General features: G+C 25.5%; 1 protein-coding gene across 6 annotated transcripts; it reads left to right on the forward strand.

Moving 5' to 3' along the window:
* The first annotated feature begins 998 nt into the window (after positions 1–998).
* On the forward strand, positions 999–10,139 carry LOC101488214 (cellulose synthase-like protein H1). Of its 6 annotated transcripts, none has more exons than XM_073369600.1 (9): positions 1,000–1,292; positions 3,807–4,125; positions 4,334–4,456; positions 5,351–5,467; positions 5,753–5,965; positions 6,881–6,989; positions 7,916–8,061; positions 9,032–9,382; positions 9,489–10,139. In XM_073369600.1, exons 1-9 carry the CDS (start codon positions 1,036–1,038, stop codon positions 10,038–10,040), a joined length of 2,187 nt encoding a protein of 728 aa, XP_073225701.1. In that variant the 5' UTR covers positions 1,000–1,035; the 3' UTR covers positions 10,041–10,139. The 6 variants fall into 6 exon arrangements, with proteins under 6 accessions (XP_073225703.1, XP_073225704.1, XP_073225701.1 ...); XM_073369601.1 differs by having other exon boundaries at positions 7,958–8,061; XM_004506197.4 differs by having other exon boundaries at positions 1,001–1,292; positions 7,955–8,061.
* Positions 10,140–13,274: the final 3,135 nt, after the last annotated feature.

Genomic DNA, 13,274 nt, shown 5'->3' on the forward strand with positions numbered 1-13,274 from the left:
ATGAAAATAATATTTGAAATGTAATCTATCTGATTTAATTTTAAATTAAATGTACTTCATTTTTTTAATATATTTTTTATATTTTATTTTCAATTGAATATCTTATTCTCTTTTTTTTAATTAAAAATTTAAAGTTCAAAAAGAATTATAGAATTATGAAAATATCACAACAATGTTGATATCTCATTGACAATTCACTTATAATTTTGCGCCATCATAAAAATTATTCTCCTGTATAAGGAATGAAGTACATAAATTATGACAAGTTGAATTTAGCGTAATTAATTTAACTATCTCCGTGAGAATTAATTTAGCTGAAAGTTTAAATCAAATTAATCGTGAACCGTTTTTCTATGTTGCTCAAGACAGTGTAAAGTACGTCCACATCTGCAACAATTTGTCTACTCAAGGATCTATTTTCTCATACAATATTGTAATTTAGATCTTTACTCATCACGAGACTTGTATGTATTATAGCTCGAGTTGAATTTATTTAATTAATGAGCTCGAACTTCAAGTTTTATTCATTTGATTAGAAATAATTTTAATAAATTCATTATTAAATCAAATCTCAAACAAATTTTAAATTATCTTGTTTTAGTTGAAATGTCTGATCAACTATAAGTATCTAAATTATTTTTTGAAAAATAATTATTTTAATCCTTGATTAAATAATTATTATTATGTATTTTATAATCAGTTTAATCTATAAAATTATTAATAAAAGGCGCTTTAATAATATGTTGTAATTTTATTTTATCTAAAACCTTATGCAATCACACGTTTAGAGATCTTAATGATTTGTTTACCTATTAATTAATTTTCTCATTTTTCTTTTACTCATTTTATCCGAACCAAATTATATAGTTTGATAATCAATAATACTCAATATTGAAAGGAAAAAAACTCAATATTAACAACAACAGCAACAAAAAAGAAAAAAAATTGCGACCAAGCAAATTAACTCCCCTTTTTTTGTTATAAATATATTGTATCAAAAAGTACAAAGTTTTCTTATCACCTTAGCTAAAATCAATGGCGAACCCAAACTCTCTTCCACTCTATGAAAAATATTGGTACAAACACAATTACAAAAGGGTATTAGATAGCTTTATTTTAATCCTCCTTTTGTTGCTACTTGGTTATCGTATTATTTCTATTAACAACTACTCTTTCCATTGGTTTGTTGCTTTAATATGCGAATTATGGTTCACCTTATCTTGGGTTTTCACCATCTCCACTCAATGGAATCCAGCTCTAATCAAAACCTACCCTCATCTTCTCCTTCAAAGGTACTTACTTTTTTTTACATAAATAAAAATTTATTAAATATGTTTAGCTGCTCAAAACTCTACCCAACTTCTAAGTAGGGTTATAGAGAGCACACACAAACATTAGCTACACGGTAAAATTGAAAAAGACGAAAACTAACTATAAATAATATACTTATTTCATATTTTCTTTATTCTTAAATATAAGATAAACTAAAATTAATAAAAATTAATGTATTTAGTTTGAATTTTAGATTAAATATATTTATTTTTGTGACTCATTTTCTTTTATTTTTGAGGTGGGAACAACATATTATCATCAATTAACTTTTTCTTTTGAAAATGAAAATGTATCAATAGAACACTAATCAAAGCATTATATGTGCTAAGAAAATGCTAACTAAATACAAGAGTGCTTTGCAAAGAAAACCAACACCAAAACTACTAATTAACTTTCTTAAAAGCTTAAGGACTTAATTAAGCACAAATCTAGCTATATAATTTGGATTTAAAGGTATTTTAATTATAAGTATAAAATTACCTTATACCGACAATCAATAATAACTTGTCATATCAATAAAATATTAAATAAGTATCTTTAATTTAAAAATGATTTAATATAATATAACAAATTAAATTATTGTGATTGAACGACAATGTAAAAATATTTTAACGGTCAATTATTATCTTTAAACTCATATAATTTTTATACTATATATTTATATTCATCCGACTCTTAAATTAACCTGCACTCAATATGCATATTTATATATACATACATATAAATATTTAATTTTATCGATCTAACTGTTAATTATTATTGTATATCTGTATTATTTTAATGAGATATATACCAAAATTTATATAATTTGGATATATATATATGTAATATTTTAAAATCAGCCAATTATAAGAGACGAAATAAAGAAAATATCAAAATCAGTAAACTCATTTATTGTTTGAACTTTTTTAAAAGCGAGACAAAAAAACAAACGGACAAGCATAATATAATTTAACTAACCAAATTAAATAAAATTAAAGAATATAAGCGAGAAGTAGATTAACTTAAAAGGTTATAGCGGTATTTTTGCCTTAATTTATTTAACTATTTCGTACTATTTTCACATACATTAATATAAAACGATTTCCTCCTCCAACGTTGCACGAGTGTTAAAAATTTGTTGTAGACATTAATTTCATCAATTCAATTGTAAAATTAACAGTTATTATTATAAAATATGTAATTTTTTAAATAAAATTTTCATGATATTTAATATTTTATAAAGTAAGTTCAATTCAACTTATGATATGCTTTTTCAAATATTGACTATAAGATACAATAACTATACATATTCAAATTTTATATGTATGGTTGTTAACGTAATATAAAAAATATTGAATAATTAAATTAATGAAATATATATATATATATATATATATATATTTTTATGTGCAACTTCAGAAAGTCATCATAAAAAAAGGGGATTTGCAGAAAAAAAAAATATATAAAAAAAAAAAAAAAAAAATATATATATATATATATATATATATATATATATATATATATATATATATATATATATAGTACTGAAGAAAAATAGAGATGAAATTGTTGATTTTAATACTTGAATGTGTGACAAGAGCATAATGATACTTAATAGTTAACGTTGTTTTTGATTGGTCCTGTTTTTTCTTTTTATTTTGATGTCACAGTCTTTAGCTATATGTCTTATTATTATATTTAGAAATGGAAACATGTTTGCAGTATTTGCATGTGTGTATACGACTTACTAGGGTCCTTGTTCCATTCCATCGATCAAATCAATAATTAGGTGTTGTGGACGTATTGCTTTTAGCAAAATGTGGTGTACTCTTCTTTTATTTAGTTTCTGCACATAATTTTGAGTCCTTTGCATCGTTTTGTAGAAGGTAGACAGGACTAAAATGTTGTTAAAATATTACTTTATTATATAAAATAATGCATCATAAGTATAAAAATATTTTTTTTCTCGAATTTAGTTATCAAATGTATTTTTTTTAAGTTATATAGTTTGTTCTCCAAAATTAATAAGTGATACATAATTTAGGCACATATTTTTGTAATTTTGATACTTAGACTATAAAAAAGTAATTAATAAATTACACGTACAAAACCCAAAATTACTATTACCCAAAAAATATAATTAACAATCAAAATTAGAAACTCAAAAAGAAAAAAAAAATTGTGTTATAATTCGATCTTCAAAAAATTATATGATAAAAATTATAAATGAAATTTATTATTTTTATTTACATTTTCATTGCTAATTTTAGTGGAAATTAATTTACTACAAAAATAACTCTCATTAAAATTATTTCGCTTAATAATTTAAATTTTATCAACTTAATTGTTAATTACTTAAATATTATTTTAACAATCATTTATTTCAAAAACTATAGAAATCACATGTCTATAACTATATAATTTTATATTTGCCATTTTACTAATGTTTAAAAATATATTTTTATGCATTTTTTTTTTTAATTTCTATGTAGTGTGCAAGAACTTCCACCAGTGGATTTGTTTGTAACAACAGCAGACGATGAGCTAGAACCACCCATAATCACAATGAACACTGTGTTATCATTATTAGCACTTGATTATCCATCTCACAAGCTAGCTTGTTATGTTTCCGATGATGGATGTTCTCCTTTAATCTTCTATGCTCTTCAAGAATCTTCAAAATTTGCTAAACATTGGGTACCTTTTTGTAAAAAGTACAAAATACAAGTTAGAGCTCCATTTAGATACTTTTGTGATGATGAGTGTACCACAAATAATGAAGAATTCAATCATGAATGGCTACGAATGAAGGTTCATTCCATTTATTATTCTTATTGAATATATAAATTTTGGTCCTTTATATTATAAGTTTTTATGAAATATAAATAAATCTTTGAAAATCTCTTCATTGCATAATATTCAAAAATTGTTGATAATATTGTATTGATTTTGTGGACAAAACAAAGATGTGTTTGATAACAAAATGCCAAACGGTTTTGTTTTGTGTATTGCTTGGCAGCGTATGTATGAAAATCTTAGCCATAAAATAGAAGTGGACCCAAAATCAATCCCAAGCTTACTTGAAGGAGAATTTGATGTTTTCTCAAACACTCAAAGGACCAATCATCCAACCATAATAAAGGTATTATTTGTTAGCTAATATTCAACTCTTTTTTCGTTCATGAATCAATATACAATGACATTTCTTACCATTCTTCTTAAAAGTTTTTACTAAGCAAGATGAATTTCATATATTTTTAAATAATTTAATATTTTATCAAATAAACAGATAATAAAGTTTGTAAAATAATTATTCAGCAAAGAAGAAATGAAACTTTGTAAATATAATTATTAATATAATATATGACAATAATCAACAATCAGATTTTGATTTGTGAAATTTAATAATTATAATATTGTGTTAAAGGAGAATAAATTGACACACGGACTCTCACACGTGTGTGCTCTCTCACTCTCTATATAAATTTGTTCATCTAATTTAATGATATTGAAAAAGATAGTTAATTTAATTATTAATGATAAATTTGTCAATAAATTTTTTTAATTTTTAAAATTTTATTTATAATTATTAACCTTATAATTTTATTATCTTGATTTTTATTCTTTACACTCTTTTCAATTTTTACAATCTTGTCAAGAGAGAGACAAAATCGACCTAAACATCAAGAGGTCTAAGGAAAATTTAAAGACAATATCTTTTTAGAGCCCATAATAATATTTTAATAAAATTACCTTTTGTTCAATATTATTTTTTATCCATTTTAGAACACAATATACTTATCAAATTAATTCAGTCCATTTTATGTAGTATTTCTTTTTAAATTAATAATAAAGTTAATTGATTTAATATTTGATAAAATAATGTTAATTTTATTTAAGATTTTATTAATTTCATGTTATGAAAATAGTGAAATATGAGGCTTTTTTATATCTTTTTGAAATGTAAAATAAATAGGCTTTTTTTTTTTTTTTAACAAATGAAAATACATTAATGCTTACATCGTGAATTGGTAAGGTTATATGGGAGAACAAGGAAATGGTTGAAGATGGATTGCCACATTTGATATACATATCTAGAGAGAAGAGGCCAAAGCAACCACATCATTTCAAAGCCGGTGCCATGAATGTGTTGGTAAATATATATATTCTTTAGAACCTTGTCATTCCTGAAATGTGTTGGATTCTCTCTTATTCTTTTTTAATTCATTTGCTTATCAATAAAGCCACTAAGACAAAATTCACATTTAGAGTTAAAAATTGCAAATTATATTTATAAATTAGAATCAATTTTAGAAGTATATGTTCAAATCAATTTTAAACTTCTAAATTTTTTGAGGTATATATATTTTGAATTAGTCTTTATTTAACTATGTACTTGTTTGTTTCTTTCATTTAATTTCAAAAAATTGCTATTCAGACAAGAGTCTCTGGATTGATTACCAATGCACCATTTATGTTGAACGTGGATTGTGACATGTTTGTAAATAATCCAAATATTGTTCAACATGCAATGTGCATTTTGCTTGATTCGAAAGGAGAGAAAGAAGTTGCTTTTGCTCAATGTCCTCAACAATTCTATGCTACACTCAAAGACGATCCTTTTGGAAATCAAATGACAATTTTGTTAAAGGTAAATGTAATTTTATATAGGATGAAATAAATTTTTTATTGCTATAAATATACTATATCTTGTTTTTAGTTTCTTTCAATTTTTTTTTCAAACAATGACTCGAATATTTTTCATCAATAATTTTGGATTTTGTTTTTATATCAATTCATGTGTATCTTTGAATTTTTGAATAATTTTTCTTATGTATGTTTAAAATATTATATTTTCCACAAAAATTTAGAATTATTTAACAAATAATTATTTAAATATACTTTTTAAGCTTTTAGTGCTTAAAATTCATATTTAATTAATATTTTATTAAATAAGTCTAATTTTTTATAAGGAAATTATTATAATATTCTAAACATGTTTACAAAAATCATACAAATTTGAATGATACACAAGAACTGACTTAAAAACATTGAGTTAACTTATAAATAAAAAATATTTGAAGAACCATTATTTGAATAAAAAAATTAGAGTGATTAAAAACGAAATATAATTATATTTAAAGAACCTTAATATATAGTTTATTATACACTAATGTTTAAAATCATCTAAAGTTCTAACGATGATCGATATTCCTTTTCAAAAATATATAAGTTAACTATTGTAATTTTTAAAGTTGAGACAATAACTCGATCGATGATAATTTAATAAAAATAATTAATGTATTCTATTGAACTAACATATTCAAATAATTATTTTAGCCGTAAAAAGAAGGAGAGTTGTGACTTTATAATATCGAAAAAGTATGATCAATTGTTTTCACAGTTTCAAAAGACTTTTAAGATTTGTTTAGTATAGATTTAAGGTGGTCAACGATATCTTAAAATATGTTAAATAATTAAACTTTTGTTGTACTAGTTGAATTAGCAAATTTGATAAATAAATAAATAAGTTAATTAATTACTTCATTAATTTTATTGTATGCAGTACCTTGGAGCTGGATTAGCGGGACTCCAAGGAATTTTCTATGGTGGAACAAACTGCTTTCATAGAAGAAAAGTTATTTATGGTCTTTCCCCAGATGACGTGGAAAATGGTACGTGTTATCACATTTTCATTTTCAAGATGCAATTTGATTGGCACATCAAATAAAGCTGGTTTTTAATAAATCTTTTTCTATTAACCACCCCTTCTATTTGCTTTTTGAACTATAAAATTATGTAATATATATACATCTACTTTGTCTAGGTAAGTTGGTAACTTATAATTTAATTAACAAATGTAAAATTATTAATGAACTTATGTTTTTTATTCAAATTCTGGACTTCATAATCATGGGCGAATTTTTTGTGATATTAATTATTTTGTTTATATGTTCAGAAAAATATAATATCGACGTAAAGTTTTGTTTTTTTAAATCGTTAAAATTTAATTATTTTTAATTTAATTTTAACTATAATTATTTTTAAAATTTTATATATAAGTGTTTGATTTAATTGTAGTGTAAAATAAATAGTCTCTAAAAGTATAATAAATAGTCTTTATTTAATCTATAAAAGAGTAAATATCACCATAAATTTGCATGTAAATGTGAGTTCTGGAATTCAAATACGAGATAATCGTATAATTTATAATATTTTAAACATTTTAACAATTGAATTAGAACTTAGTGAGTAATAAATAATTATTTTAAAGCAACTAATTATTATTTTCTTTTGTACTTTTAAAGCAACTAATTAAGGAACTAACTTGATAATTAGTTGTCTCTAATCAAAACTTCTCCTCATCTTCTTCTCTTTGGTGTTTTTGATTAAATCATTTCAATCTATTTAAATACTTTTATTATTCCACACTTCATAAATATCTTCTTCTTAATTTAAACAAATTAAATTTAGTTAAATTGGTGTGAATTTTTTATTAAAAAAAATATTGATTTGAAACCAGTAGTAATTTTGTATTACTAAAGTATCTCTCACAATTCTAAAAAGTATTTGTTTATTTGCTTAAATAAAAAATTTGGAGTTTCAAAGGAAGTTGTGAAATCTGTTGTTGATGCTTTAGAAGGGAGGATATATTCACCAAATGATATCAATGTTACAAAAGCTGTTGAAGAAGCCACTCAAGTTGCTTGTTATGGATATGAATATGGCACTGGCTGGGGTAAACAGGTTTGTTAAACAAACTTTTTTTTTTGGGTCACTTTTGTCAACAAACATGTGTGGGCAAGGAAATGAGGCATGATGGGCCAATCAGGATTTATTTATTTTTTTAATCGGCGAATGCTCATTCAATTCCATTTTTAATTCTATTTTTTCAATTTTTTTTCGGATTCTCGTTTTCGATAATGTAAAATATATTACGAGATTCTAGCTTTCAATAGTATATTTCGAGGGTGAGGAAGCAAAACGGAGACAACTGAACATTCAACTTATTTATTTGAATCGGCCTAATAGGCTAGTCCATAATAACACACATTTTGATAACTAAACCATTAATTTATAGTAAGCCAAATAGATAGTTTCTTCTCCCACCCCTAATCATCTTTGAATTTGTCAATTCGAAGTTGTATTATGACCAAAAACATATATGAATTTTCCAATCTAGACATGTATTTTAGTGACTTTTGAGAACATAAAAGGGATGAGAGAAGAAACTAAGTACCAATAGATAAGTCCTTCAAATCAAACTTATTTTGAGAATTATAATTAGGACATGACATCATCTTGTTTAAGGATCGACTCAAAGGCAAAGCTACTAAGACAAAGTCACCTTAGACCTTCAAGAAAATAAAGTTTTTTTTACTTGGTCTCATATTTTACTATTTTCAATAGTAAAATTAATAAAGTCTTATCTAAAATTATATTATTGTCTCGACAAATATTAAACTCATTCAATTTATCAATAATTGAAAAATAAATATTACAGATAATCGTTTTAGGCCTCATGATAAAAATGGTCTTAAACTTCAATATGTTTTGAGTTGACTGTACCTACTAGTCTGGACAATTTTTTCATTCCTATTTACATTTGGCCATGTTGTAAGTTTGAAGTAATGATTTTAGTTCATAATATTATTTTGCATATGTTGGTAAAAAGTGTTAATTAAGTGTTGAAATTGAAAGGTTGTTGCAATTTTAGGTGGGTTGGATATATGGATCAATAACAGAAGATGTACTAACTGGATTGACAATACACAAAAAAGGTTGGAGATCAGAATTATGTACACCAGATCCAGTTGCCTTCAGAGGTTGTGCTCCAATTGGTGGCCCAACATCAATGGCCCAACATAAGAGATGGGCCACAGGCATGCTTGAGATCTTTTTTAGCAAACATTGTCCTATTTTTGGTACCATTTTTGGTAAACTTTCTTTCAGGCAATTCTTAGCTTATATGTGGATCATGAATTGGGGCTTTAATCCAGTTGCCCTAGTATGCTACTCTTGTCTCCTTCCATATTGCATCATTACCAACTCCAATTTCCTCCCAAAGGTAACCATTGAAAAATTTAATTTAGTGTAGATTGAAATAAAATAATTAACATGTATTCCAATAATAATAAAAACATAAGTTAACTTTTGTAATTTGTTCAATTCAGGATTGGGGGATATGCATTCCTATTGCATTAATTGTGACATACATGGTATATACTCTAGTAGAATACTTGATCTCAGGGATGACAATTAGAGCATGGTGGAACAATCAAAGAATGTCATTAATAACACCTATGAATGCTGGATTTTGTGGATTTATTACTATCCTACTTAAATTGTTGGGCATATCTAACACAATTTTTGACATAACAAAAAAAGATATCCCTTCTTCTAGTGATGAAGTGCAAGATAAGGATGCTAGTAGACACACTTTCGACAAGTCGTTAGTTTTTTTGCCAGGAACTACCATATTGTTGTTGCAATTGACATCAATATTTATCAAGTTGTTTGGGTTTCAACCACAAGGGTTAAGTGAGAATTATGAATGTGGAGTGGCTGAGATGTTATGTAGTGTTTATTGGATCATGTCTTATTGGCCATTTCTTAGAGGATTATTTGAGAGAGGGAAATATGGAATTCCTTTTTCTACAATTAGGAAAGGGGCAGCTATGACATGTCTTTTTGTTTTTCTATGTAGAAGTACAATTTCTAGTTGATATATGTTGTATTCAATGAAAATATGTTGATTATATGTTTGACAATATTTTTTAAAACATTGTTGATATATGTTGTATTCAATGAAAATATGTTGATTATATGTTTGAAAATATTTTTTTAAACATTGTTTGACAATATATTCAATGAAAATGATTATTTGTTGTTGTTAGGAATGAGATCAAATGCATCTTTTGTCTTACCATTTATCAAACTTCTACTTTTTTTATTATATCATATTGTTTATTTTCTTTATAGATACAAATTTAGACTTTCGGATGCACATTCCTATGCAACCCAAATTTATTTATACCAACCCAACTTTTTAACTTTAAGCAATACCAACCCCATTTGTTATTATATTATTTGGTTAACATTGTATTTGTAACAGAATCCATAAGTTTCAATAAAAAAACATATTCAAAAATAGGAGATTGGTGTCTAATGATATACTTTTTGACTTGAAATCACCATTTAAATCATTTTTTTTTTTCATTTTATTTAAATAACTGAATTTTATATATATTTAAATTTTTCTTTTATTTTGTTTGTAATTTTTTCGTTCAAGTGCAATGTTGTTTTGTTTGTCGTTTTAATGCGATGTTTGAGTTTGTACTTCATGGATTTATTGAAATGTCTAAGAATAACTCATTTACTCGATACTTGTATGTTGTGTATGAAGTAGCAATGTGAATCACAAGAAATTAGGGGTTTGAATTGTGACCCTTTTAAAAATTTGATTCTTGTGCTTAATTTAAATTAACTTAAGATCAATCTTGGTTAAAACAGGATGTTATGGATATGTTAGAAGTAAATAAAACAAATTAGTTTATAATGAAGTTTGATTTATGTGTGCAAATAATTAAAGATAAATGATAGAAAGATCACACACACAAAATATATTGGTTCACCCAACTCAGGCTAGTCCAGTCCTCACAACCGTGAGATTTTCACTATGTGCTTCAGAACTAGAATGTTCTCCTTCACATCTTTTATCTTCATCACACTTTGATCAATTACAATCTTCACCTTTCAACCTAGAAAGAATTTTTACAATCACCTTTCAACTTTGAAATAATTTTTACACACACACTCAATCTAACATAAAAGATAGACTTGAATTACAAATGATGTGTATGATAAAAGTGTTTGGGATCTTGAAATTTCTCAATACTTGTTTGAGATAAATAAAGACAAACTTAGTAAATGATAATCCAAAGATATAGTGAAGAGAACTGCGGTTTGCTTGAAGAGTTTTTGACTTGTTATTACTTGAACAAGTGTTAGTAGATTTGTAAATTGAACTCTTGATGTTTCATTTGCCTTGAGGTTCCTTTTATAGGCTTCTTGAAGGTTTGTGTCAGCTCATATAGTTGTTGGAAGACATATTGTTAGGTCTATAAATTGATAGGCATGTGTTATAAATAAACGAAGAATGCTCATACTTGATTATCAAAACGTTCTTCGTTTTTGTTTTGGGCAACTACTTGTATTTGTCACTTTTGACAGTTGTTTGTAAATCATGCTATTTTTTACTTGTGTCAGTGATGCATGCAGTGCCTCATTTGTACAAGTTGTACTTGCTTATCTAAGCTATCAATTTTGAAGATTAATCTTGCAATTTACTTTTTGTGCATTACTTTGACTTTGTTGATTCTTTTGACGAATTTATCCAAAATGATATTGAGTAGATTATTAAATTCCTCTGTAATGAATATTGATGATTTATAGTGTACATAGATGTACTTTCGTAGCTCAGATTGATCTTTAATTACAACAGATTGATCTTCGTTTCTGTTTTGAGTGATTTGCTGGATTTTGAACTTCTGACAGTTGTTGTCTGCCAAACTTTTCTGTTTTGTATGTGTGTCATTGATGTAGTAATTTTATCATTTCTATACATGTTGTACTTGCTTATATTAACCATCAATCTGGAGATTGATTTTGCTATTTGTTCTTGATACTTTGCTTTGCTTTTTGTTAATCGAATATGTCCAAAGCAATCTTGTTGTATAATTCTTTTTTTTTTTTTTTTTAAGATTGGTTTATTTGTAACGAAGGTTGATATATTTTCGCCCCCTAGGACAATCTTGATTAATGAAATCTTTGTCCTTTTGAAGACCAAAATGTTCTTGGATTGATCATTATTGAATGTAGTGAAAACTAGAATGATCTTGTAATGAACCAAAGTGATAATTTGATAAACCATAATATCTTGTAATAAACCACAATGATCTTGTAATAAACCAAAATGATCACTTGATAAACCAAAATGATTTTTGTTGTTGTTTTGAGAAGTGCTGAACTTAAGAATATTGGACAGCAGTTTTGAAGTTATACTTTGCTATGTCACGTGTGCAAACTGCTCAGAGGTGTAGTTGCAAAGTCCAATCAAGTCTGTCAAGGCTGTACTTGTTGTTTGATAAATATGGATAATGATCTTGCTTGTTTGATTATGATGCATAATTTTTACCTTTTCAGAATGATTCTTTCTGATGCAATCTTGTATACATCCGATATCTTATTTTCAGAATCAATCTTTATCTTATTTCCTTCTTAAGAACATGAACTTTCTTGGTTTGATAACCAGAACATTCTTGCTTTCTCATATTGATCTTGTTTTTTTTCTTTCCAATTTGATCTTTGTTGTATGAATGTATTTGATCGCATTCTTCATGAAGATGTTATCTTGAAGATGTAATGATCATTCTCTTGAATGATTGATATATGATATATTCTTTTTGAGATTCTTTCATTATTGAGTTAATACTTATGCATTTTGACGATGTGAATGACTTTTTGCTTGTTCACTTATGCAATTCATGTTCCTTAAACAAAGCTCAAGTGCACTCATTAGTAGACTATTATTCATAAAACTTAATCATTTATTTCATAAGATTCGTTGTTATTAAAACATACATAAAAAAAAGTTTTTAACTCAATAGGGTAAAGGGCTAACGGAGGTTGTATCACCAAATTCAACACTCTATCAGCCTTGTATCTTATTTTTCAACACATGATTGAATTGATCATGTCGAAGACCATCTATAATCGATATGAATGAACACCAACAAAATATTTTTCTCCATAGATGAATAGAATTAAAGAATAAAAATCTTGTGTTATTCTTAAATATTGATATATGTAGAAGAAATTAATATAATTATTAAAATTTTAATTTGATAATTTTTCATTAGTTTTTGAAATATTTATGTTTTTTAAATTAATATTTGAAT

The sequence above is a fragment of the Cicer arietinum genome, chromosome 6 (genome assembly GCF_000331145.2).
Source record: "Cicer arietinum cultivar CDC Frontier isolate Library 1 chromosome 6, Cicar.CDCFrontier_v2.0, whole genome shotgun sequence".
NCBI lineage: Eukaryota > Viridiplantae > Streptophyta > Magnoliopsida > Fabales > Fabaceae > Cicer > Cicer arietinum.

Coding starts and splice junctions, on each gene's coding strand:
- LOC101488214 (XM_073369600.1), top strand. CDS start 1,036: ATGGCGAACCCAAACTCTCTTCCACTCTATGAAAAATATTGGTACAAA. Junction 5,966..6,880: donor AAATGACAATTTTGTTAAAG/GTAAATGTAATT, acceptor TATTGTATGCAG/TACCTTGGAGCTGGATTAGC. Junction 8,062..9,031: donor GCACTGGCTGGGGTAAACAG/GTTTGTTAAACA, acceptor TTGCAATTTTAG/GTGGGTTGGATATATGGATC.